We start from the raw sequence: 27,772 nt of genomic DNA, 5'->3' as shown, positions 1-27,772 counted from the left end.
GCAACGGCAGGCCCGTCCTACCGGCGCGCACCGCACCGTTTCACCAGAGGGACCTGCCCAGCGCACACCGCTGCCGCGCGCGTAACCCCGGCCGGGGCGGGAACCGCCGGTCCCTGCGAGGGGCGGGCCCGCCCTGCGCGAAGTATCGCGATACCCGCCCACGTCTTGCCTCACGCCGCGCCTCTCGCGGGAGCAGCCGGCCAAGATGGCGGCGGCGCCGGGCCGTTGAGCGGGCCCCCGCGGGCGGGCGGACGGACAGGCAGGCAGGCAGGCAGGCAGGCAGGCAGGCAGGCAGGCAGGCAGGCGGCTCCTCGGGGCGGCGGGCTCCGGCTGCTTCTGGCGGGGGATGCTGACCGGACGGGACTCGCCGCCACGGCACTGAGCACATCGACCCTCCGGCTGCGGTGAGCCTTCCCGGCGGGGCCCCGCCGCTCGCGGGGCCGCCGCTGGCGATGACCGGAGAGAAGCTGCGCTCGCTGCGCAGGGACCACAAGCCCAGCAAGGAGGACGGGGACCTGCTGGCGCCCGGCGAGGAGGAGGCGGCGGCCACGCCCGGGGGCATCTTCACCGGGGGGCGCGGGAGCAGCGGCAAGGGCGGCCGGGCCGGGGGCCACCGCATCTTCAGCAACCACCACCGGCTGCCGCTGAAGGGGGGCCCGGCGGCCGGCGGGACGGGCCCTGCCGCCGAGCCCGACAAGTGCCCGGCGCATTTCCCCGTGCACGAGTGCGTCTTCAAGGGGGACGTGAGGCGGCTCTCGGCCCTCATCCGCACCCAGGGCATCGGCCAGAAGGACAGTCACGGTGAGCGGCCGGGGCGGGGGGGCTCCCCCGGGAGCCGCGGCCTGGCCCCACCGGGCCTCGGGGTGCCCCGGGCCGCCGCCGGGGCCCTGCGCGGGCGGGCTCGGCGGGGCGGCGCGGCCGCACGCCGGGGAGGACCCAGGGGGGTCGGCCCTGAGGGAGTCCCGCGCCGCGTTTCGAAGGCTGGGAGAGCCGCCGCTGGCCGGGCGCTGCTCCGCGGCCGAGACCGGCTTCATTTTAAAAACTACCGTGGTGGTTGTTGAAAGCGACCTGTCACCTGTTCGCTTTGAGGGTGAGCGGCGCGCTCGGGAGCGGGTCTTTGGCTGTCGGGGAAGCCAGCTTCGGTCCTTGGAACTAGCCTTGGTCCTTCCCCCGGCCAAAAAAAAACCCTCTTGTGTTTTTTATTTTTTAAAATCCATTAGTTCTGCGATTTGAAAGAGCCATTCTTGTTCTCTGCCCCTCCGCGAGCGTGCTGTGGACACACGAGTGGCAGTAGCAAAGGTAGAAATAGGATCCTCGTGCTAATTTGTAACGCATAAACATTTAAAATCTCACTAGGACATACTTTAAAATAAGGTTTAATTTGGGGGATATTTTGTTAAAAATAGTTGTTAAAAAATTAATCAGCCTGTCAAGTCAGCTTCAGTTCCATGGTTACTTTTCATCTCTGCGTTTCCTACCTGTCTCAAAAGTAACGCGATACCTCCCTGCTGGCGAGTGCCGAGTTATACCGCATGTGGTATCTGGGGAAGTTATGATTAAAGGGTATGGTTATGTTCTTTTTCTGATTAAGAGATAAATGTTCCCTTTGTTTTACTTAATTGTGTTATGTAAAATAAAAAGGAACATTAAGGTAGAGCAATCTTTGGGATTGGTACTATGGGAAGAATAACTTAATTGGAAATTAAAAGCCATGTCCATGATAACATTAGGCACTCTGAAACACAGATTAATGTACGGGGAGTAATATACAGCTCAGTTCTCTCAATCGAGATGGGGAGGACTGTTTCTTACAACTGTCACAACATTTTTCTAAGTACTTTGTTATAAATATAGCTACAGATATATTTATCCTGTCATCTTCTTTCCAAACGTTGCAGCAAATACTGGTAGAATGAAAGCAGCAGACTCGGGAAGACATTTTCACACTCGTTGTATTCCTTCTGCTGACTTCTCTCCTACACCTCCTCCAATTCCTCTTAAATAACTGGTCGTCATAAGCTTAATATCTTTACTTTGAAGGCACTTCCTGATCCATCTTCGCTGCACTGTTGTCTTCAATGTGTTTCACAAGCAGTGATACCATCCATTTTTAAAATGTATACATATATACATACTCATATACATATAAAAAATTCAAATGAACATCTTTCTGCTTTCTCAGTGCTGTTTACAGTAGGAGCGCTTTGGGGATTTCGGTCTCATTATCTCTCTCCTAGTTTTTACTTCAAGTGTTCTTTTGCTATTAAGTTTTCAAAAAAAAACCCAACAACAAAACCCTTGATGTCTTCACATACCAAAGGCCTGACTAATATTTCCTTGTTATTGTTTTCTTTCTGCCTGAATCCATCTGTCACTTGTTTACATACTTGAATTGTGAGTTATTTGGGGTAGATAACTTCAGCTTACAATTACACTCGGAAGTAAGCCAGGAGAATCCTGGTACATAATAAGGAAGTGACAGAGGGGAGAAAGAACTTCTAGTAACAGTTATTGTTAACAACTCAGTCCCGTTTTTAGTGTGCAGTTAAGTGCAGAAAAGCCAAGGCCTGTAGAATGTTAAACTCTTGGTGTTCTGATAAAAGAAACACTGGCTGTGTCTGTAAATTGAGTGCAGCCTGCCTCTCTATAAATTAACCTCAAAACCCCATCATAACACCAGTATCATTACAAAGGCAATTAGTTTATTGGGAGAAGTTTGGATGTGTACCTATTAGATTGCTTTTATTTTTACTATCACAGGTATTTAAGGGCTTAAACATATATTCAGAATAAAAACATTTTATATTCTGGAATAGACATATCTTGCTGTATTACTCTTGGAAAACAGACCCAGCTTCCCTGTAGGTGTGGCGGTTGCCTAACGGAAGGTTAAAAGCTACACATGCACGCACCCGTGGACAAGTACTGTGTTTCTGTGCAAACAGGTTTTGTTTGCATGGCCTGGAAGTGCACGTGCAGGATTTCAGGCACTGTGGTATCACTGCTTTCTTGGAATAAGGCCCTGTAGGCTACATGACTTGGGGAGGGAAGCTTGTCTGCTCGTTTCCCAAAGCTATAGATATTGATGAAGTTGTCTTTAGATGGAAGGGAAATGTGAGACTTGTTTATGTGGTGACTCAAGCCGCTGCCAAAAGAGAATGGATTTGATTGTAGCTGTTCAAGTATGTGCTCATTCCTGTTCTAGTTAGTGTCTAGAAATGATCGTATTGAGCATGTTATCATTATGATTAAATTGCATGGAAGTCATTAAAACTACACGTCAGCCACTTAATTATTTACAGTGCCCTTTTTATTACAGCTTTTACATAAGTAAATGACATAGAGAAGGATGCAAATATACAACTCTCTCTCTCTCTCCAGCAGCTGTCTCATGAAAAGCTACTTGTTTTCATGGAATCTAACATTTACTGTTGTGGCTTGCACTGTGGTTCCTTGAAAACCTCAAGCTGTTAAAACCGTCCATGCAACTGGAAGAAGTGAAACAGCCCTCTCCCACCCTCTTGCCTGTCCTGGCAGAAATGCTTAGTGGCACTGTGCACTGGCTAGGAAAAATTTATTAGTACTAAAGTTCACCTTTTTTTTTTTTTTTTTTAATCAGACTAATTTTACCTAGAGTTATTCTGTGTGCTCTGGATAGTGAACATTCTAGAGGAGCCGCAGCTGTTCTTGCCATGATGAAGCAATTAAACGTGATTGGTGTTGTAGGATTGGTGGAACTTGAGGTTGCAGTGCGATAGAATTCCAGTGGAAATTAATTTATCAGTCTGGGACTTTAATCGTCCAAATGCTAGCAAGAACCATGATAGTGTGGCTCTGTTTCAGCAGCTGCTGGGATTTGGTTTACGTTTTCATGTCCCATCTCTCCCAAAGGAGTAGAAGTTAACTTGTCCTATTGCACCTGCCAGCCAGCCAGGTTTCTGAGATGAAACGTATGGAAAATCTTTGGCTGCTGTCCACTGCAGACCCTGATAAGTACTGTCACTGTGACTCAGTATTGATGGTTGGCAGTTGCTGCTAGATGGGAGATGTGGCAGCACTGGTCTCATCTTTTCCAAGGTATTTTGTCTTCTCTTGGTTTTCCTGGGCAGAGTGAAAGCTTACCTCTGCTTAAGACTGTGATTGCACAGAAGAGGAGTCTTTTTGCTTGAACAGTTCTTCGTTTCTCCTGCTGGGGGGAAAAACCTGAAGATCACATGGAGACGTTCTATGAGCAGAGTGATTCCTCACTGTAATTTCTTCATTTTGTGACATACAGCCTTACACAGTGTGGGTGGCTTATTTTGACAAGTCTGAGTTAAATTTGCTGCTGATAACACCCATTTTCTTTGTCCCAAAGAGCACCAAGACCTCCCCAGGTTTATCAGATCTTAAGATAGATGATTAGCAATGGAACTGTGCAAAATGCTCTTGCAGGTTTGATTTTTGGATGTGCCAAAGCTCAGCTCTTGCTGAGACTGTTTTAGGGAGGTACTTTCTGTGAAGTAGTAATGGAATTTTGATGGAATAGAAATGTACATTAGCTTACTGTGGTGCTTGCAGGGTTTGGTGTGCTGTGTGCCTGTTATTGGACCGTGCCATCCGCAGTCCTGCCACCACGCTCCAGCTGGCTCTCTAAAGCAGCCACATGCTGTTGCGTCCATGCTCGCTGAGCTTGGCTGGTCTGGGTTAAGAGTTGCCTGGAAAGGAGTTAACCATGGGCAGTGAGAAAAAGGCCTGACTGGCCAGGAACTATAGTGTTACTTTCTAAGTTTTGCAATATCCTTTTTCTATGTTTTTGCCTTGCCTCTCCTTCTTACACCCTTTCCTAAAGGTGCTTTCCTGGCTTACCTGTTAGTGTGGCTCCTCTCCCTTTGGTACAGCAGATATCCTCTTATTTTATCTTGCTGGTGTTTGTTAAATCTTAGACGAACTCCTTACCAGGGACTTACTGGCCAAGGACCAACAAGCAGGATGTTTGTTACCACTTTTCAGCTTCCTCATAAATAGCTTTTAATTTTTTTTTCTTCTGGAATTGATAGATTCTCATTTCTGTGCTTTATCGGTTATTGTACTGTTCTGCATGCTCCTCTTCTCCCCCTTGTCTGCTGTATTCGAGTTTCCCATGTAATTTTTTGAATTGCATACTTTTTGGTATGAAGATGATCACTGAGTCAAAGAAAAATCTATGCTGGAAGAGCTCTCTGGAGGTGATCTACTCCAGCCTCCTGCTCAAAGCAGAGGTAACACTGGATCAGGTTGGTCAGAACCTTGTCCGGAGGAGTTTTGAAATGCTGTGTGTTACTGCACAACTGCACTTTCCGCTTGTTAGCTGAGTGAAATCCAACAAAGTTCTCAGGAAAGCTGTCAGGGGCCTGGTTAGCTTTCATTTTGTTGCTTCTTGCCATTATACCAAGCAGTCGTAGTTGCTGGAGCTGTCTGGCTCTGGTTTATTCACTGTTTGAAAGGTGGGGTGTGGTTTTAAATTTTAAGGTTTATTAATGTAAGAGAAACCTTAGTGTAGAGCTATTGTTCTCTATCTATCTGTCTATACCCTTGAAGTGGTTGATAAGGTGTGGAAAGTGTTTGCCCCTGGCTTGCATAATTTGAATTTTTTGAGTACATGATTTGGCTCATTCTTGAGTTCATTCCTCAATAATGTTGTTATTTCAGTCACTTAACAAAGAATGTCTGCATCCAGTATTCTAAATTATTGTTTGGCTCACAGATATTACAAAATCTATTAATAGAAAATTTGAGGTTAGGTTAGAGTGTGTGTAATGAACCAGGATGTAGCTGTCTGATGTTGCCAGTGACATGCAAGAATTATTTGTGCTACATGTTGAATAGCTCGTTCAAAACCACTTAGGCAAGCGGTCGAAGGCAGAATTTCTATCTTGATAAGAGATTTCACGATGCTGTGGTATGTTAGCAACTACTTTGTATAGCAACCTCTCAGTGTTTTGGATTGTGTTTTTCAGATGTACAGTACATAATTTTTTGCATGTAGCAAGTACTTATTGCTAACATGATACTGCAAAATAACTAAAATCAAGTGAATTTGTTATAATTGCAAAATAAATTTGTTTGCCAGCAATTTTTCTGTTAACTCCACTAAGAAAATGTTTAAATGTATTAACAAACAGAGTAATACAGTTAAATGGAAGAGTTTTGCATCCTTAAGCTACATAAATAAAACACAGCAGAATTCTGGTTGCAGCACTAATCCAGAAAAACAACCCTCTGTACCTTACAGTGCATATTTAAGAACAGAAGTACAAAATGTGTCATATGCATAGCCAGGAAAATAAGGTCATGTTTGTAATATCTGCTAATAAGCTCCAAAGCTTTCTTTGGAAACAAGGAACTGAAATAACCAAAAGGTTTTATTTTGTAGTGAAGTTAGTGTTACTTCACAATACTATATTAGTAAAATATTTGTACTAAATCTCTGAAAAATTAATAAATTGGGCTCTAAAATTTTAATTAGTATCATATCTTGTGAGTAGCTTTTAGCCTAGATACGTCATTCTTTGTAAAATGTCAAGACTTTTTAGACAATGATAGGCGTAGAGGCTTGGGTTATCTCTTCCTTGAAGATACAATTGGACCTCTTTGGCTGGAATAATTTCAAGATGTCATTTAAAAAAAAAACCACTCTTGGCCCATGAAATGTGTTTCAGATACATTTTTCTAAGCAAGCACTTGGATTACACTTGTTAAAATAAATATATAACTGCTCTGGTGTATTTTAGTGTGTTCCTTGATTAGGTCATGTACCTGAAGTTTCTTAACATGCGGTGTTTTGAGTTGTATGTGCAAACACCTGAAGGAATCACAATGGATTCAGTTACTTTTAATCTAATATCTTTTTATTTCTGTTATTTATTTTAGGAAACACTCCTTTACATCTTGCTGTGATGTTGGGACATAAAGGTAGGTAAACCCATCAATTTTGCTAGCTCTTCAATTATCCTGAAAGCTTAGGGGCAAGAGGAGAAAAAGATTTTCCAGTTTTCCTAAACGTGCTCCTGTGTTGCAAGCTAGTTCAAAGCTGAGGTTTTCTGAAAAGAAGACACTGTGCAGATCTAGAAGAGAGAAACTGTAGAAGAAATCAGAGCTGTTCTTGAGGGCCAAAATCAAGTAGCTAGGTAGTGAATGGGGTAGAGTGGAAGGGAGTTGTAGCAGTCGGACTCTTTATGAGCCTAAAACAAGAAGAGTGGGTGGGCCCAGCTCCTCAATTTTTGCAGTTAGAAGGAAATTGGGAAACCTGGAGTATCACAGAAGACTGAGAAACTCCTCTAAGCAGTGGAGGCAGCACGTGCACGCCTGCTTCCCCTTTGGTATCCAGGCAGCTAAAGCGGAGGGATATACTCGATGTGTGTAGGCAGGGGACTTGATCCAGACAGATCTCTCTTTTAATGTGCAGTTAATTCATGGTACAGAAGTTACTGATTTCTGTTTGTGTGATGATACCCTTTCTGTTTGTCAACACTTTTCTGGTTATTAGTGTTGCTCTGTGTGTTGCTAATCTGCTCACTAGAGGTATATTGAACAACCCTGGTTAGCTTTTTCCCACTGAAGTCAATCAGAATAACATCCTCTAGAATAAAATGACTCTGTAAGTGGAAATGTAATCTCTCACCTGTTTTTTGCATACTCCTCTTGTTTGATTCACATTTCTGGCTCACTGCCTGGGTGTTTCTTCCTGTGTCAAGACTGTATGTGGGGCACAGGACAGCCTACATGGCTTTGCAGTCTGTTGATTCACAATGGCTCTCATCTTTCCACTTACCCTTTGAGGATTTCTTTACAGCAGAATTTCAAAGCACAAGTTTTAGATTTCTATTTCAAATAGAAAGTATGGAAGTAGACACATTTCAGGACTGGGAAGAAACCTGGAGTATGATTGTTCAGTCTCTGTGACAGTGAAGTTCTTTTTCAGTTACTGAAACAAGAATGGCTTGGTTTCATTCAGCCGTGTGAGTCCTGTGCCTGGTACGGGGTACTGCGCCATGAGAGGGCTGTTGGTAACCAAAACACCTGGCAGATTCAGAGAGTGGAATGTAGGAAATGCAGTAAGTTGTCTTAGGATGTTGTGGTAATACCTATGAAGTGATCTGAGATAATTGAGTTAGAGCGGGAAGTAATTTTGAGGGAAGAAGTTCAGAGAGGTGGCTTACACAAAAGAAGAAGCAGTAGAGCTTGCTGGAATCTGCCAGTGTTGGTCTAGCCTGGGATACTTTAAATAAATAAAGAGGAAGAAAAGAAAAGTTTTGCAAACTTTTTGAGACAGCAGTGAGGCCAATGTTTTACAAGTGCCTGCCTGCTGGAAATTGCAAATAGATTTTTTTCAACTTGCAAAAAACGGTGCTATATCAGAACTGCTGTTTCCCAATGAGGGTCCTGGACTAGAGGCCTGGAACAACAGAGGGAAACAGAGGCAGAAGCTTTTTTTTAATTTCTCAGCCTTAAACAAGGCATTTTTCTTTGTAAGGTAGATTTTAGTTTTGTAACCACTTTGTGTTTTCAAGCAGTGATGATCAGTAATGTGTATGACTTCTGTTGTGCCTAATCACAGTGTTTCAAGCTTTAGTTTGTCGTGGTTATTAGTTAATATTTACAAGTTTTGCACTGTTGGGTGTAGAAGGGGTTGTATGGTTTTTGGTTAAAAGGCAATTAGTTGGCATGAAGGGACACTTTCCATATAGCTACAATGGTATCATACCACAATAATGAATACAAACAATTTTGATCAAAGGTGCTTCTGATAAAACTGATAGAAAAGAGTTCACGAATTTTAATTCAGTGTGTTTGAATATTTGTCCTAAGTCCTTCTTAAAATTTGGTTATTTTATGTTTCAGCTCTAGGATAAAAAGCAATCTGTTCAGTGCTGCCAGATTCCTTGAATATGAGTTATCCTTGTGATTAGTCCAGCGAGGAAGGAAGAGCCATTTCTTGCCTCTACTCCTTTTCTCATTGGCTGCATGTTTTAGATTTCAGTTTGCAGTTCACCTCTTGACTTCTTTCCATATAGTCAGTCATCCTGTGGGTAAAGCCCTGCATCCCTTAGGATGCTTGTGGTGAGCCTTTGTGTAGCTTGCCTAGAGCAGGGCTATTTGTATGTGACATCCAGCACAATACCCAGTTTTACTGGCTCAGCTTTGAATCCTGCATAGTCATTGATCCACCAAGAACCCCAGGTCTGTTCCTACCATGTTGATCTGTCTTGTTAATACCGAAGGTCACTTTGCTGTCTTTCTGGGGTGATGCATGTAGGCTGTCCAGCTCTATATAGCAATGTTATAGCCAGTCTTTTCTGAAGTGCAGGGTGAATTTACACTGTGTTTGTTTAACTGAAAATGTAATCTGGTTGATAAATGCAAGCTTATTTGCCTGCTCACTGTGCAGTGTTGTTGTTGTATTAAGCACTATATTGTAGCAACCATAAAAATACTTCTCTGTGTTTGCTGACAAAGTAGTCAGGGCTTTTGTTTATTTACCACAGAAGATAGTATATTCACCAGTGAAGTATTTCTTCCTTTCCAAACACTGGTGCTAGCCAGTGACTCATGATTGTTGCATCTGGAATGACTAGGACAGTTTCCTGTAACACCTATAGTAGTAGAATAATCCAGGAAGTTCCTCTATCCGTCATGCCTGCCCATCCTATTCCTAATGAGATATTTCTTCAGCCTACAGCTCCAGCTTCACATTTGCATATGGGTCAGGTTGATTTTTAATGAGATGCGGTGAGGAAACTTTCTGTAGTTAGAAACTGAAGAACCCGTTTCAAATGAGGACAGCTTATTCGAAACACGGAAACACTGAAAGCTTGCTTCTGTCCTTAATTTTAAGGACTGTTCATCATTCTAGCATTACCTTTTACCTGCAGACAGAGAAGGGAGTGCAGGTTGGGCTATGGCTCTGCTAGGAACTTGTGTATTTTTGATGAGATGTTAACATTGCTTTATTGGCACAGCGTGTGCATGCTGAGCGTCAGGGATAGCAGTGATGCACGCTGTTACTGACGTTGATGAAAAATGTAGTGCATTGCAAGTGTACCTCTGTGTGGATGGAGCACAGGACCATGAGTTGTGCTCTGATATTAGTGCTCCAGGTATCCACGCTGTTAGTCCTGCAATACCTGTTACTTGTTGTATGGCCGGTTATGCACATATTCTGAGGCTTTCCTAGGTCAGAGTATGCTAGTTGGCCCACTTTAGATGCTGTTTACCACAAGATGTCAGAGCGCATGGGGATGTGTTAGTGCCACGGCTTCCTCTCTGCCACCTGTACAGGCAGTGTTCTCAAGAGCTGCCTAAAGTCTGTGTCTCCGTGCCCATTTCCAGCAAATCTGTTCACTGTTGACCTTTGGGAGAAGGGGGCTGAGACAGAGGGGGGGAAGACCATGCGCAACTTCCCTGTGTGGAAGACCATGAAAGGTGTCTTGCCTACACGGTTTTGTGCATTAAGTAGAGCTGATGTCATGTTTTAAAAATATTTGTTACATAGTGGGGGGAGGGGGTGTATGCACATGCAGAAATACAGCTTTATAAAAAGCAAAATACATGAAGCAGAAGAGACATTGCTTCAGAGGTTATGTAATTGGTGGTTGATCACCAATTATGTTTTTAGTGCTGACACTTAGCTGGGAAGTGCTGTAAGTACATAAATGCTTTTTGTTTGTCTAAAGTTTGAGTCCGAATCCAGATATGTATTTTGATAAGCTGTTTAATATACTGAATAGCTAGTGCTTTTGCTTTAGTATTGTTTCCTTTATTGTGAATGATACTGCTACGTCCCTGACGTTTACTGTAAATAATTATAACTTTTCTGTTACAGAATGTGCCCACTTGCTTTTAGCCCATAATGCTCCAGTAAAGGTGAAAAATGCTCAGGGATGGAGCCCTCTTGCAGAAGCCATCAGCTATGGAGACAGACAAATGAGTAAGAACCTCTGCTTCAGAATTGATCAGAAACTGAGGCCTCATTCAGACCAGGAAGACAGGAATTTTCAAGCTACAGTTTATTACAGTACTTCTGGTTTTGTCCTCTGAAGAGTTTATCTTAATCAGCTGAACCTTTTATATCTAAATATGATATGACAAGTTCTACACGTGTCCATTTGCTTGATAAGAAAGATATTGCATCAGGATACATAAACCTAAGTAAAGATTTGCTTAAAGTGATTGTAATAGCTATAAATCAGTTTTCTTTTTTAAAAATTGGAGTTACATGGTCAGAATAGATTTTCAGGTGTATGGGATTATCTAATTGGAACTTCTGTGTGTGGTCATATGTATATTAAATATATCAGTTGGCAATGGGATACTGCTTTTATGTTGCATCTCAGTAGGCAAATACAGTGATTACTCACTTTAGATATGAAGTAGTAAAAGGAAAATTATTCTACTACTACTTGCTAGCGGATGTTAATACTATTTGCTATTACCATGTCCCATAGCAGAAAACTTGCTATATATTATAGATATATTAATATATTAATGCACTGTTTTTTAATGTTCTAACAACATTCTAACAGCATGTCAGCTCCTCACTATTAAAGAATTTTCTCAGTGGGAGTAGATGTTATGCAATCTATAGGCTCATGTTAAATAATATACATGTGTACCTGCATGTGTACTAATATGCACTTAAAAGACCTCTTAACATGGTTGTATACTTCATATTCTATTCAATTACTGAGGTTTCTCTTCCTGGTGTGATCAGAGTAGGCTATGTATAATTACTATAACTTTAAGTCAATTTCTCCAAAGTCTGATGAAATGCTACACGTACATTGGTTTTTCTTTTCTTAAGATGTCAAATGATGACACTAACCTGTAATTAACAAAAAAATAGATTTACCTTATAGTTAATTTCTCTTTAGTTTCAGCACTTCTAAGGAAGCTTAAACAGCAGTCCAGGGAAAGTGTTGAAGAAAAGCGACCTCGATTATTAAAAGCCCTGAAAGAGGTAAGTTCAAGGCAGTTATGTTGACAAAAACATGATCATGAGGGAAAGCAGTGGTTTGTGTTCTTAGTACGGATGCTCTGACAAGCTGTGAAAAAGTTTTTTTACTTGCTTTTACAGATCTCTTTTGCTCTTAATAGCAGTCTTGGCTTACAGTGTCCATTTTAAGGGGTCACAGAATTATGTGCGTTTTTAAGATAATACTTCCTTCTTAACTTCTAGAAATTCAGATAGAAAGGTCTGTGTAAGACAGACCTGCTAGCCGTCTTTGCAGTCTAAAAATTAAACAATGTAATTTTAATCTGTGTTTATTTCATTAGACTTTTAAGTCTTTCTTAAATATTTCATTTTGGTGAATAATTTACTAGGTTTTTTTAGTTACTAGTCATGAATGGCACTTTCTTTTCTTGCTTAGTGTAATGAAAAAGATTTTTGGTTTGATTCTCCATCTGTGTGCAGCAGCCAGTTCTTGAGCAGAGTGAAACGTACCCCAGTTTACAGAAACCAGGAAGAAAAGCTCCGTTTCAAACTGCTGCTAGTGTGCTAAAGTTGTGGTTATAAAACACAGGTGTTTATTTCCCTTTAGGTGGGGTGAGCTTCTCCTGCATAGTCAACTGGTAAAATATGAATGGGTTTGTAGAAAACTAACCGTTTTTCTTGAGTTAATTAAACCATACATCTGGAAAGTTGAGCTAAACTGCGTCAGTGATAACACCCTAGGAATATGCTCACCAATGTTCCTATGTTTTTCAATGATTCAAGAAAAAACCCCACACCCTGCTGTCTGTCTAGAAGTGAAAAGCTTTCAGTTTTTGTGTGAGAGCAAACAGAAAGCAGGTACAGCCTCAATAAAACAGCTCCGCTGTTCCTTATTCCTGCTAGTGTAAGACCTGGCCTAGAGTTGTGTGTTTCTCTTCTTGCGTGGAGTGGCAGTATGTGCCTACCTCAGCGTATTGCCAACATTTGCTAATTTTAATCAAGTCACCCCTTACTTTGCTTTTGCGTTGCATGCAGTTTAAAGGAGTTGGCTGGCATTTGTTTATGGAGGTAGAGGAATTTTAGTGTAATGATGTAAGCATATTTCCAGAAGGCAAACTGAAATTTGTGTATGTGAATACTCCCAGCTAAAACCTGACTCATTAACTTAAGCCAGACCATATAATTCCATCGGGTTGGATGTGATCAATCAAAGCAAGCAAAGAGCCCCATAGATCTTTTTAAAAACTTACATTTACAATAAATCTTTTATAATCCACATCTTAATAGCTGTGTGAATTACTGACTTTTTAAAAATCATTAAAAATGTGTAGTTCAATTGACTTACATAATTTTATCATTATTGATTCTGCTCTAGTTAAAGCTTCAGAAACATATAAGTTCAGTACAAATTCAAGTACTAACATTAGAGAAAAAGTTTTCTTTCTTTGGCAAAACACAACTTCTGCCTGTGTTTCAGCAATTTTTACAATTGTTCTTTAGACTAAAAACCTTGTTAATATATTCTTCCTTTCATCTCAGCTAGGTGACTTCTATCTAGAGCTTCACTGGGATTTTCAAAGTTGGGGTAAGCAATTGCATATTCCTTTCACAGGGAGATAATATAATCAGTCTTCAGCACACTTGTTCTCTCAAGCTTAAATTCTCTTGCGGTTTGCATGTTGGAAAGCTAACAATCCAGTTCTCAAGACTTGAATTATAATGAAAGGACAGACAACTTTTTTTCTGAATTATTTTTGCTTATTCATTTTGGAGCTGAATTCTATTCTGTGATCCAGTGATACTATTGAAGGGGAACAACCTGTTTACTTTAAGAGATCCATTATTAGAAGATTAAAGTATTAAAATGTCTCTGTCTGGTTGATTTGTGTTATGACAGAGCAGTGGTTTGAACGATGTCGTTAACTGGACTTCGGGGCATTTAATTTCCTGAATTTCAGCTTGTACTCTGAATGGTGACTGTCAGTTAAGTGCAGCTATGTGATAGGTTCTTCAGACGCTAGCTTCACCTTAATGCTTCTTTATGTGACTCTATAATGTTTAGTGCTTTCTCAGTTTCCACCTCCTCTTACCTGTAGAAGAAAAATCTAAATAAATTAGCAAAAATGTATTAACAACAACCAACATGTCTGAATAATGTCAAAATATCTGAAGGGATACTTTCTGTTACGGGTTGCAATTTCAGTTGGTAACTTTACATACTTTCATATAGGTATAGTTTAGGTATTATTTACTATGCTGTATACCTCTTCCAATATTCAGAGGAGGAATGAGCAGCCAGGCTGACATCAAATGTTGAACAGATATGGAACAAACACCTCGTTTTTCTAGGTGGCCTACTGTGTGCTGCACATCTAATGAGTGGAATTTTTCACGGAAGAGTCAGTGTAAAAAAAGAGTAGAACTAGGCATGGAGTAAGATAAGACATTGCTTAGTGACAAGGCTGCAGCCTGACTTGCGGAGTATTATGGTGACAGTCAGACATTGCACAGAAATAGTGATGCCAGGGTAAAGCCAACTTCTAGGGGTTCTCTTCTCCAGGAGTCAATGCGGAGTCTTGCTGTTTACCTTACTTAGTCTTTTTCTATATATTCCCTTTCTGGAAGGGAAAAAGGTGCTCTGGGCAGTGCCTCTGTCCTAATTATTGGTCCTCCAGGCTAATTAAATTTTACCGGTGGACTTAATTCTTTTAGTTCATTTTGAAGGAAGTGTTGAAATGCCAGTGTGTTGAATTGGTTTTATTGTCCTTTTTAGCATAAGGGCAGCTACAGTCTCATATATCCATCTCGTAATACTGTAATGACTCTGTTCCACCGGTGGTTTAATGTTTGCTTGATGTTCTAAGCTTAGTGCATTGGATGGGGTTTTTTTCCTGCTTGTGGGTGTTCTGCTTTAAACAATTAAAGCTAGCTAGCTACAAAGCTAGGCTTTCAGTTGGTACAATAGATGAGTAAACTGTCAAATCATAGAATTAAAATTTCAGACATCTAGAAGATGAGTTACTAGAATTTATAAATGATTTAGCTGCAGCTGAGGACATTTTAAATTACCTCCTGATGCTGAAAGTAGTCTGTACAATTACAAACCAGTTTTGCAGTTATTGAATGGAAATAACCCTGGTATTAGTCAGTTGTATTTGTATTGAGATTATGATGGAAAATGGGTATGCTGTATTTGTATTAAAATACATTGAGATTCAAACTGATGCATAGTTTTAATAGAAGTACTTTGCAGAGGAATCTGAATGTCTAACTGCGTTCTCTCTCCTTACCTTTAGTGCCTTTACTTTCCCGAATTCTGCCTTCTGATGCATGTAAAATACACAAACAAGGTATAAATATCAGGTAAGCACTGATTTTTACAGTGTGTGTTATCCAAGTCGTAAATAACCTGCATGTTAGTGAAAACACTGGGTTCCAGTGTGGTCTTAAAGAAATCACCGAGGAGTCTGCAAACGTTTGTGAAACAGCACTGTTGTTTGTACATTGGTGTTTAGAGGCAAGAAGTGGTTTGAACTTCAGCCTATCTTTTTTCTCTATTGATCTGAATTTAACTTCAGTTCCTGAGTCACTTTAAAACACAAAGCAAAAGCAATTAAGCTGTGTAGAGCTTTAGCTACCAGACATGACAATGATTGATTGCAAATTGATATTTGGTATTTTTAACACAATTTCAAATAAATGAATTTTCAGTGTTTTGTGGAGAAATGTTGCTGCTCCAGTCTGTGTAGTAAAAAAAGGAATATAGTTTCTCTTTTTAAAATGCTTAATGTGACAGATTCACAAACTCTATTAATAGAGTGCTTCCAGGAGTCTTTCCAAGCACAGCTCTTTAACTGGTTTAGTTTGGGGGTTTGGATTCAGGTGTTTTTTCCTGGCTTTTTCCAAAGTTTAAAACAAACAAAAAGTCCAGAATATGATTCAGAAGATTCAATCTGTAGAAAATTTTGTTCTTCTAAAGATGATAGTGAAAGTGTGTGAATTGACTTTTTAGGTCAAATTGGAGTCTGAAAGCATTTTTTTTTTTCTCCTCATTTCTGTGTGCCCTGCTTGTACAAGACTGGGAGTTAATGACTGGCACTGAGTGGAAATAGCTACAGATTCTTTCTTGAATTCAGAGGCCAATATATGATGAGTGTTAAGCAATCGCCTCTTAGAACTGAAGTGATGCCTAAATTCAGGTTCTTTAACCATCTTTGTTAAAGAAGTAAATATTCTAGCAGTAACAGATATGAGTTGCTAGAGAGATCTTTGTCCTTGGCTCCATCTTCTAGTTATTTAGGTCAGCAGAAGCATTTCCTTTGTGTTGGTGAGGGTGAAAAATAGAAATAGCAACTAAAATAAGTCAAATAAAAAAATGAGTCTGTTTCTTAGTCCTCCTCATAATTTGGGTCATGTCCTAATACCGTTCCTCAAAGCAGTGGTTGCTTCTTGTAGAACAGGATGCTGATCATATGGAGTAGTTGTATTTCTCAGGGTGCAGCACATACTGGCTATGTAAATTCTGCCACTTCCTCATGCTGACGGTTTTGAAATAAAGTTTTCAGAATAGAACTTTTACCTTATCCTGTGAATTTAACATAAGTATAGTTTGGAATGCATTTATAACAGTAGAAATATTATAATGTGAAACTGCGTAATTGTTAATAGCAGGGGGTTTTATTTCTGCATCCAGGTTTCACTTATGAAATATTCTATGAAAACTTAGGCCTTAGTGTGTTTGGTTGTGATTAAATAAAAAAAAAAAATGCTTCTGCTTGCAAACTGAACTTACTACTTTTAGAACATAACTCCTTTTAAAGTATTGGTATATTTTCACAGGCTGGACACAACTCTCATAGACTTTACTGACATGAAGTGCCAACGAGGGGATTTAAGCTTCATTTTTAATGGTGATGCCGCACCCTCTGAATCTTTTGTAGTTTTAGACAATGAACAAAAAGTTTACCAGCGAATACATCATGAGGTAAAGATCCGTGTGAATGTAGGTTGTGAAATATCTCAAGCTTTTACTTCACATCCGAAGCCTGACTTATTTTACTAAATAAAATGTGTCTCTCAGAAAGACCCAAACAAGCTGCAAAGGAATGCAAACCAATGAGTTTTTCCTTGGGTTGTTATAACTTAAGCTGTATGTATATGTATGACATAAAATTTTGTTATGAAAAACAGTGCTTTTTGAACACAAACTTCCAAATGAGGCAAAAGCTAGAATGTGAATCTTTTGGAAAAATCTTTTATTAGTCTGAATAGACACATAGGCATGCTACTTTTAACCTTTCCAGTGGCTTTAATTGAGGTGTCCTCAGGTGGATTTTCAAACTTGCTTGCCACTGCTTTGCATCCGTTTAGTCCCTTTGTGGCCAGTTTGGTTGTTACCAATGCAAGGGTATGACTCATTAGACCCCTTGTATTTAGTCAAGTTTTTAATCATAGCTTTATCCACCAATCACTTAAGCATATGGATCTTTGCCTGTGCAAAGGGTGTGGGTGCTGAGCTTCTGGATAAATCATACTTGAATGCTTTATTTGCATTAATATTTGAGATTAAGCTGTTTGGTAACTATTTGGGCAGAGCTTCTATAAAACAGTTTGAAAATTCAGGAAATGCTAGTTCTGGGAAAAGTTCCAAAGCAAAAGGTTTATTGATTTTTAAATATTTTTTCTTAAAAAAATATTTTAGAAGAAGTAATCATTATTATTAAGTTCTATTCGGTATTTGGGAATTTTTCTTCTAGGAATCTGAGATGGAAACAGAAGAAGAGGTTGACATTTTGATGAGCAGTGATATTTACTCAGCAACTTTATCAACCAAATCAATTACCTTCACACGTGCCCAAACGGGATGGCTTTTTCGAGAAGACAAAACAGTAAGCTGAAGGAAAATTTCAGACTGCATTACTAAAGACAGAAAAGTTCAGACAGCCTTACGATGATGGGGTTGGGAAGAAATAAGGAGTAAAAGAGTAAGATGTCCAGGATGGAGATAAAATATCTCCCCATATCCTCCCAGTTGTCACTGGTTTGACCACACAGAACATGTAAGATGGGCTGCCTTCATAAGAAGAAAGTCACCTGGAAGAAGGACAGCAAACTGTAGCTATTGGACAGGGGGGAGAACAGACAGTACTGAAAATTACTGTATTGTAGGAGTATAGGGTCTCCACAAATTCATTCTGGGGTGCGTAGTGAGGATTCTGCGTGCTCCTCTGTCAGAGAAGTGCAGGAAGACGGGAGTGTTCTGGGTAGTTTCCTTTGGGTGTTCCTTTTGTGTCACCAGCCTGACGGAGGTACAGGTTCTCACCTGGGAAAGAAATTGAAACAGCCAGTGTCGTAACTTCTTTGGTTAGGGAATTGCTATCTGACTAGCTCTGAAGGATTTTGTTTTCATCTGGATCTGTTCAGGTGTTGCTGTTCATCACAAGTTTTTGTCTGAGATAGTATTTCAGAACTTTTTCCCTTTTGCATACCATATCTGTATTCTACATGTGTAAATGATCCTTTAACACAGCATGATGTCGAAGGGGATTTTAGTCAGACTTCCCTTGGCCACTCTTAAACAATCTTTCCTGCCTTTAAAATTCCCATTGGTATGAAATATCTGTTCCTGATGGAGTTCTTGTGTTTGTGCTGTACATACCTCACTGCGATTGTCCGCTGATGGCTCGTGTGGTTGGTTGTGTAAATTACAACATCTCAATACTGAAGTTACCTTATTGCACTGAAGTGCAATTATTTGGATATACAAGAATTTAAATGTTTTTATTTTATCTTCTGCAAGTCGTTAATGTCCAATTCCTTTCATGCAGGAAAGAGTAGGAAACTTCTTGGCAGATTTCTACTTGGTTAATGGACTTGTATTAGAATCAAGGAAAAGAAGAGAACATCTCAGTGAGGAGGATATTCTTCGAAATAAAGCTATCATGGAGAGCCTGAGCAAAGGTGGCAACTTAATGGAACAAAATTTTGAGGTATGCTTGAGTAACTCTTCACAGTATGTAAATTTTTGTGTAGGAGAATAATCTTTTGCACCAGTCATTCAGCAAATTCTGTAGATAATGTTTTTATTCTGGTTGTCTTAATTTTAAAATAGTAAGTATGATCTACAATTATAATCACGGTGATATGTTAATGGATTATCCTGATTAGTGCACACATTGAGGAATTTCTGTGATGGTATTGGATATTTCAATCTTAATTTGTCTCTTAATAAAAGATGATGGTTTTGGCTGTGGCAAATCACTCCAACTTCTTTTGGATCAAATGTTGATTGCTTAGAACGCCTTTCGGGCTTTCTTTTCAATCATGTTTTCCTTTAGCTTCATTAAAATGGAACTAAGCCTGTTATTATCACCATGAAATCAAGAGCTATTCATAATGAGCCAGACATCATCTGGGAGCATGCATACAGCCTTTTAAAAATGATTAATTTATTCCTGTATTAGCTTGTGCTTTGTTAAGTGTCATTCAGACACATGAATTGACTGATTAACTGATGTATTAAACCAGCTAACTTCTATGTAAAATACAGTTTGAGGCCAAATACCTAAATGGAGACTGTGAGAGCAAGAGCAGGAGGTTGAAAAGCCCAGTGAAGTATCAACCACAAACTGGATAGTTTATTGCTGTTCTTCGTAGAATTGAAGTACAGCTCTATCTTTTGAATGGCAAAATTCTAAGAGAATATAAGGAAAGATAAACAGTTAAGACGTGTTTTTCTGAACAGCCTGTCAGACGGCAGTCACTTACTCCACCATCACCCAATACGATTACATGGGAAGAGTACATATCTGCTGAAAATGGGAAGTAAGTGGTTTTGTTTTATTGACATTAACTTTCATAGACACCTTCAGGTTGGTGGGGTGGGGTGGGGGGTGTTGTCTTTTCTGTGTGTGTGTGTTCTCTAGTTTGTGTGTGCTTTTTGTTTATAGTTTTCTATAAACAGACAGAGGAGCATTGGTTTTGATGTCTTGAGATGTTTGATATTCTTCAGTAGGCTCACTCGGAGGTTGATACCTGTATATGTAAACAGTATTATTGCATCGACTGGCAATGAAAATATTGGATGGGTGTCTACCTGATACTCATGGCTTGAAATTTAAATGTTTTGAAAATACGCACATCTAAGCTGGCTTCTTTTTAGGAAGATTTTGACAAATTCATTTCTGTAATTAATTTATCTTATGGTAGTAATAAATAATCCACCATGTTTAAAATAAAAGTTTATGATTTAATAAGACTCCAGTAGCAGTGGCAGTGTTAAAAAATGCACACTTCTGGAATACAAGGACGTACAGATCTAGTACTGACTAGATCTTTGCAAGATATTCTCCTCTAGGTGTGTAGCTGGGTAGCAAACAGCTGTAACAGTAGCTTCATTTGTAGGAGATGCAAGCAGTTGAGTTTATTTTCCAAGACTGCATGCCGTCTAGCTGTTGAGTGTAGAAGGACCACAAAAATGTACTGAGCGTGTCACATAAGTAATAATGATAAAAATCCTTTCTCCAAAGATAATTAGTCCAGCCTATATACAGATGTTACCAGGGAATATCATGATACTACAGTACAGGCTTACTAGAAATGCACATGGTTCTGTTTTGAGTTCTTTAAATGAATTTAATTTTTAATATATTTGAGATAGAATGAATATTCAAGCAGAATAAATAGGTTATGCTTCAACGGCTATTACTGTTGGGACAGAAATAAAGATGTATATAAGATGTTACTTTGTTTAATAATCTGATCAACTGAAAGGAGTTTAATGGGAAGTCTGGGTGTCTAGCTAATGTAAAGCAAAAGAGGGAAAGATGTGTTATTTATTACCTGTCTGTTCCTCTCCTATGAAAGAATTTTCTGCCCTGTGTTTTCCAGTATTGCCTTCTACTGATAAGTGTAACTTTTCTGCTTTCTCTGAGATTGTTTCATATTTTAGGCTGAAAGCAAATTAACCTTTTTCTAGGCCAGCTTGATACTTTGTTCACATATAGACTATTTTAATTAACACCTGCAATCAGCTGTATATATTTCTGTAGTGTTTGTTGATACAATGTTTATGAGGAATTATTTAACTTGTTTCCTTAACTGTTACTCTCTTTTTCTCCCAGTTTAGCAGAACTTGTAGTCATCTAAATTAAGGTGGTTACGGAGTCATCTTTACTATGCACAGCTTTTACTTTCAAGTATTTGCTTTATTGTAAGAATTCTTTACTGGTGTTTTCAAACCTGAGTCTGCCTGCCTGCCTTTAAAACCAAGGTTTCACTGGGAAAAACTTGACTTTGTCTTTCTCCCCTCCACCTTGCAGAGCACCTCATCTGGGTAGAGAGCTGGTCTGCAAAGAAAGCAAGAAAACCTTTAAAGCCACAATAGCTATGAGCCAGGAATTTCCCTTGGGAATTGAATCGTAAGTCAAAATTATTGGCCATGAATGTTTCATATATGTAGGAAATGTTTTAATGTATTTATGGAGTGCAGAATTCTTCATATATTCAGATATGGGGATTTGACAGTTTAAAACCTGTGAATGAAGTCATGCTGCTAAGCATCTAAACTGTTAAAATTGGAGACCTCAGTGCTGGTGTGCCTGTTCTTGGAAGAGCCAAGAGCTTACGTTACTTGATAAGACCAGAGGTTTGACCAGGTTTATCATTAACTTGTCACAATACTGATGTGCCCAATCCTACAGAATTCTAAAATGTTTTTTCCTTTAAGAAGTTTTAGCACAAAGTTACGTCGTCTAAGCCAGTACAAAACCATGTCAGGTTTCTTATGTCCATGGGGAAGAGGGTGTGGGAGGAAGCTGATATAGAAGGTCTAAGGAGATAAAGATGTAAACATCATGTAATTTTTCAACTCCTTTTTTATCATCTTGCTCTTTGGGTCATTTTTATCTTTTCTACACAAAGGAAGAGATTGTGAAACAAGAATTTGTAATGAAATCTGGTTTCCTTTTCAGATTGTTGAATGTTTTAGAAGTAATTGCACCCTTCAAGCACTTTAACAAACTTAGAGAATTTGTTCAAATGAAGCTTCCACCAGGCTTTCCTGTAAAATTAGGTAAGAAGACTACAACAATTCTTGTGGCTTTGTATTTCCAAAACGAGTGTACTTATTCCTGCAGTATGTTCAAAACTTCTGTTGAGTTTTAGAAAAGAACTCTTACATAAGGGTGTGTTGCTGTAGATTTCAGGAGAGTGTAGCGAAGTTAGTGGAAGTAGTGTTAGGTGGGAAATGTGCAGCTGAAAGGGGAATGTAGTGCTAATCGGGAAGAGAGCTCTGTAGCTTACATTTTCCTAATGCTAGAGTCTTGCTCTCAGAGTACTGTAGATATGCTGAATTATCCTTGGATTAAAATATTATCTTGGTCATAAGTTAAATATTTTGTAGCATTTTCATTTTTTCCTCAAGGATTACTGGTATATTTTTCACTTACAAATAAATAGAAAACTATTACATTTCTAACAAACGGAAATGTGTAAAGCAATTTATTCATGATATAGATTATCACAGCATAAACTGCCAAAAAATAACAGTACCTTTTCCGAGTGTTACAGGACTTCTTGCATACCAATGAGCTGTTTAAGCTAGAAAATTCCAAACAGACTGTGTTCTACCTCTTGTCATATTTGCACAGCTCTATTTAGGATTGAATTTTTGCTTAGCTCGTTAATTCATGGGCAAGCCAGTTTTATTGAGGAGAACTCTTTAAGTGTTCAGCCTAGATTCAGGTTGGAAATGGGTTATAGTTTTAAGCAAACGTTAAAAAGACTCATCTTCTCATGTGGGTTTGCTCAGCCAAACTCTTAAGTGTGGCAAGGTTATTTGATCTTCTATCATCTTCAGGCCAGTGTCCTCTACTTCAAGAGATTAATCTGTATGTTCACAGCACCTTGGTTTTTGTGTTGTTGGTCTGCATCAAGAAGGGAAAACCTCTGAATTAATAATACTAATTACTTTTTTGAATGCTGTATTGAGTTGGGTGTTTTTTTGGTGGTGAGGGTATCTTGAGTATATTCTGAAATAACTTTCTCTAAACCCCCTTTTTTAAGAGCTTTGAATCACCGTTGTATAGCATGCTAAACAAGCTTCTGTGTCTTTAGCAAGACTGAAGTTCCAGATCTTTAAGTAGCAGTTGGCAGTTAGTGGTAAGCCTGTATTTCTTGGCTCTTCATTGTACTGTTTTGCTTCCTATCTAGATATTCCTGTATTTCCCACCATCACAGCCACTGTGACTTTTCAGGAGTTCCGTTACGATGAATTTGATGAATCCATCTTCACTATTCCTGATGACTACAAGGAGGACCCCAGCCGTTTTCCTGATCTCTAACTAAACTGGAAGGTTAGTGGTGAATAACAATACCAGCGTACCACAGTGAAAGCAAGTGGATGCAAGTAGCCCACAGATATAGATAGAAAAGTGGGTCATAAAGGAAGGGATGAACTTAATAATCCAGAAGAAAAGGGAACATGCATCGAATGACTGACGTACTGATACTCACTATAATGGGCATCTAATCTAGTTCCTGATTTACAGCAAGTCTCCTGATGTGTCGTTCACACTTTTATACATCCAGTACTGCAAGCGTGGTAGTTTGACACCTCAATGACCCTGATAATACTTAACAGCTGTGAGGACTATCATTCGTTTTTAAATTTTTTACATTTCTTGGTGATACAAAAAGCACTGTCGGACCATTAGCGTAAAAGTTGAAATGTCTTAGCTGGATATTAGCCCTCTGAAACATCCCACCATACTTAAGGTGACCATATTATATTCTTTCACGCTTTGTTTTCATGAATTGTAAAGTATGTATCATTATGTATAGTTCAGTAATTCTAACGTTAGTTGAACGTATATTAGAAGGAATGCATTTTCTGTAGATGAATGAACCAAATGGTAACCATTAAAACAATTGCATTTTCATACTGCAATACACTTCAGAAATAGCATTTGCTCTGCAGGGAATAAGGTACCTCCTCTAGCACCTTAGTGCAATCCATTGTGGTGCTACCCATGTCTCTGAACCGTTGATTTCTTCACTGAGCTGTTCATTAATCTTCCTTTCGTTGACTCTGCGCTTAACTTCTCTTCACCATACTGGCTTGGGAGTCCCTGCTGTGTCCATGATGCTTTGTTGATTAGCATGCTTGGTTTGTTAGCTAGGAAGTCACTTTGATCTTCTTTTTTTTACTTACTTAGGAGACTTGCTCCATAATGGTTGAGCATCAGCTGGGTTACCTTGTATTTGTATTCAGCAGCCACTTGAAAACATGGGGTGCGTATAAAGAGTTACTAGAACAATGGGTTTGAGCATTAAATCTTCATATAAGAAAAAGTTTCCCTTGAAGTTAGTTTAATTGTAGTGCACATTGAATAGGGCTCACATGGGAAGATTTTATTTGCTAATGCTTAGAATGTTTCTGGCTTAATTTCCTTCCTTTTAATATTTTTAATAGGTAGGCGTTTCAGCGCTCTGGCTTCTTGAGCTTATTCTCATTCCAAGTGGTTCCAGTCTCCTAATTTGACAATAATCCAGCTTTTTGGTTTGTTAGAAAGAATTTGTGCAAAAGGCTAATGGTGCTATTTGTTTGTATTAAGAAATTTAGATTAAAGTGCTGTGGTGTAATTGTAAAAAAATAATATGTAAATATTTTCAAAATTATATTCTTTGTGCACTGTAGTTAAAACTTTTTCTGGAAATCAATAGAGTTAAGTATCAAACTTTATAATAAAGAGTACCATCAATGCTTAGTAAAGGTAACCAACCTAACTAACTGTGCAGGTGATAAATGGAGATGGCACATTGACAGAATGTGGAAATACATGTCTGGAGCAGATGTTCTTTCAAAACCTCTGCAATCCGTCTGTATAAAACCCAAAGAGGCTGCTCTAGAGAGGTGTGGTACCCACTCTAAGTGGGGTCCTAGTGAATCACTATCAACAAAGTACAGGTAAACTGAAAATAGGAGGTTGAGGTTGATCCTCTTCCAGCATCACTAGAAACCTGCAAGTTGGACAGGTGAGTAATGTTTACTTTGCAGACCATGATCGATACACTGGAGTTATTAATTCAAAAGCAAATCAAAAATCGAACTATAGGGGGGGGAAAAAGCAAAGGGAAATGTAGAATTGTAATTACTGTCAAAGTACTGTATCAGTAGCAGATGTCGAACATTCAGTAGGAATGATGGAACTTGGTCTTCCAAGTCATTATGAATTCCTGAAGCGTTGTACATCTACGGTATGAATTGATACCCGCCTCGTGCTCCTCCTCAGAATCAGCCGAGACCCCTGCCATGAGAGACCAGGGCTGAATGTATGGAGGGACTGAGTTGTCCTGTCGGTGCTGGAGGTCTGGATTAAATGTCCGTGGGGCCAAATACAGATTTCTGCTGTTGCCCTCTTTAACTGACGTCCGTTGCAGGGTAGAATGTTTGGTGGAGTGCTGCTGGATCGGGTCTTGTGCCAGGCGTGATGCTGCAGAGTGCAGGCGCCATACAGGAGCACAGAGTTACTTGGAAATTTCAGCAAATGCAGAAGAACATTTCTCCATAAGGTGAATGTTAGAGATCGTTTTTCTCAGTCTTGCAGGGAAGGAACCATATGTTTCACATTACTTCGCGTTTTCGGTTATTCCAGATTACCATTACAGGGCTGGCTGGCATAGGAAGGAGCGGACATAGCTACATGGTTTAGGCAGTATAACAACTGCAGTGGACTGGATTCTAGACTTGAAAAAACAAAGCTTTTTGTGTAGCCTTACATGAGAACAGAGGGTTCTGTGTATCTCCGTCTGCCTATAGAACAGCCCATGTCATCTTCTGGTGGCAAATGAGGTGTCCGACTCGAAGCCCACTGCAGTCTGCGGAAGTGTTTTCTGCCATTTCCACGGACTCTGGCTGCAGATTATGTGGGGGTTTTTAACAGTCATGATTATACAACTACTAACTTTGATACATTTTAAGATTTGCAGAAACTTTTTATAGTGGGTTGCTATATTAAGACTTGCTGTAATTTGGAGTGTCAGCAGAGAAGAGTGGACCCAGATTTGGTTGACTGGAGTTGTTTTTTACATTATTACGGTGAACGTACCCTGCTGCTTCTTTTCTTCTTACTATGGAGCTGAATGATCTGACTCCAACCAGATTGTCCTTTCCAGTTCGGTGACTGTTGTCGGATTCCTGTGACAGCCTCATGAAGTCAGACTCGGTGTGCGGTTTCTCGGTACATTTCCTTCCAACTTTTGGTGATGTGTTTTCTGAAACATTCCTAGTGATGAGTTTCAAAACTTCAAACACAGGGACGCTTGGGGCATAGTTTCCTGGTGGCTGCACTGCAAGCTGCAGGAGCCCTCACGAGCAAGAGGGACGTTAGGCTGAGCCTACCTTAGGGACGCGCGTCTTGGCACAACTGTAGCAATCCACAGGCACGAAGAGGTGCGATCCTGGCAGCGTAGCTGTGCTGGTGCAGTTCTTTAGTGGTGACTCTGTCCACACTGATATAAATGTTTTATCCACTGTAATTTGTTTTGCTTGCAAGGGGGTTTTGTGTTGTACAGACACAAAGTGCGTATTTGTCAGTATGGATGCGTCTGCGCAGAAGCTTTGCCGGTGCTGTGGATGGGGGAAGTGTTTCTAGGCTAGAGGGAGCCTTAGTCCGCAGCTGTGCTGTGGGCACCGGTGTCCTGTACCACTTGCGATCTCCTGGTCAGATATCTTTTGGTAATTTATTTTTTCTAGCAGGGTTGATCTAGCAGAACTTCATTTTTATTTTTTTCCCTTTTCCTTAAGACCACGCTGGGTGTTAAGGGAAGGTCTGGTCCCCTGTGGAGTGAATACCTAGCCGCAGCGGTTTCGGAGGTGGTCTCATCACCGCTGCGCGGCAGGCAGCCTGTCAGCTTTACCTTGCACTGTGACTCGTGCACGCGCAGGGACTTCCACTGCCCGGGAGGCCCGGGGTGTGTGTGTGTCTGGGTAACTGGAAGCGTCTTTGTGGATGCGCCAGCTGAGGGGTCCGGCATTGCCCGCGGTTAACACGGGTGGGGTGAGGAGCGGAGCTGGCACAGGCGGGGAGAGCCGCCGTGTCGGCCCCTTGGTGCCCTTTGAGGTTAAGCTGACGGTGGTGCGTGAGCAGAGGGGCAAACCTCCGTGCCGGGGCTGTGGGAGTGACCACCTCAGTTCACAGTTTAGGGCATTGTTTCTTTCTGATCTCACCGCTTTTTTTTTTTTCTTTCTTTTTCTGATGGCTGTAAGGTTTTTTTACAAATATTAAAAGACAGCCGTTCATTTTGGTAAAAGAATTCCTAGGGTTGTTTCGTAACCAAACTGTTTTACTAGTCTTCCAAAATACTGCTTTAATTTGTGGCAAAGGGAATGCGTTTTCTTTTTCCTTTCAAGGAGCTGCTGTTCCAGTCACTGTCCTCACTTTACTGCAATTCTTGATTTATGTATTGAAATGACTTGTTACAAAAAAAACCACGACAAACCTCTGGATATATTTGTGCTGGAAACCCACCTTGTTCAGTTGATATTCAAAGCAACCATCTTTTTTTAAAAGTATTTGTTCTTGATTTGTAATTCATGCAAGGGTAACTGCATTATTTAATCTGTATTAACAAATTTCCTGTAATGCTGCAGTTTCACATTTATTTTCCTTACAATTTGTAATTATCATGGAAACAATGTCACTTTTTTGCATTTTACTAGTCGTCTGGTCCATGTTTTTAACTTACCTTCACTAATAGTAATTTTTGGTTGTATCATTTGTTAGAATAAAGACCAAATTATGCTGTTTGATTCTGAAA

At 40.1% G+C, this 27,772-nt stretch overlaps 1 protein-coding gene across 2 annotated transcripts; it reads left to right on the top strand.

Annotated features, from left to right (window-relative positions):
• The first annotated feature begins 186 nt into the window (after window positions 1-186).
• On the top strand, window positions 187-27,772 carry ANKRD13C (ankyrin repeat domain 13C). 2 transcript variants are annotated; one of them, XM_055724459.1, is made up of 14 exons: window positions 187-801; window positions 6,892-6,933; window positions 10,844-10,948; window positions 11,892-11,977; window positions 13,493-13,538; window positions 15,250-15,316; window positions 16,793-16,937; window positions 17,710-17,841; window positions 18,781-18,942; window positions 19,698-19,777; window positions 21,274-21,372; window positions 21,925-22,025; window positions 23,165-23,307; window positions 24,169-27,772. In XM_055724459.1, exons 1-13 carry the CDS (start codon window positions 453-455, stop codon window positions 23,293-23,295), a joined length of 1,545 nt encoding a protein of 514 aa, XP_055580434.1. In that variant the 5' UTR covers window positions 187-452; the 3' UTR covers window positions 23,296-23,307; window positions 24,169-27,772. The 2 variants fall into 2 exon arrangements, with proteins under 2 accessions (XP_055580434.1, XP_055580433.1); XM_055724458.1 differs by having other exon boundaries at window positions 23,165-27,772.

This window comes from Falco cherrug, chromosome 12 (genome assembly GCF_023634085.1).
Source record: "Falco cherrug isolate bFalChe1 chromosome 12, bFalChe1.pri, whole genome shotgun sequence".
NCBI lineage: Eukaryota > Metazoa > Chordata > Aves > Falconiformes > Falconidae > Falco > Falco cherrug.
Note: the sequence above shows the minus strand (reverse complement) of the source record. Positions and strands in the feature narration are given on the sequence as shown.

Bases quoted from the DNA above. Each gene is read 5' to 3' on its own strand.
- ANKRD13C (XM_055724459.1), top strand. From the start codon at position 453: ATGACCGGAGAGAAGCTGCGCTCGCTGCGCAGGGACCACAAGCCCAGC. The intron at 6,934-10,843 runs GTAGGTAAACCC...TTTCTGTTACAG, and splicing joins TGTGATGTTGGGACATAAAG to AATGTGCCCACTTGCTTTTA. The intron at 21,373-21,924 runs GTAAGTCAAAAT...TTTCCTTTTCAG, and splicing joins TTTCCCTTGGGAATTGAATC to ATTGTTGAATGTTTTAGAAG.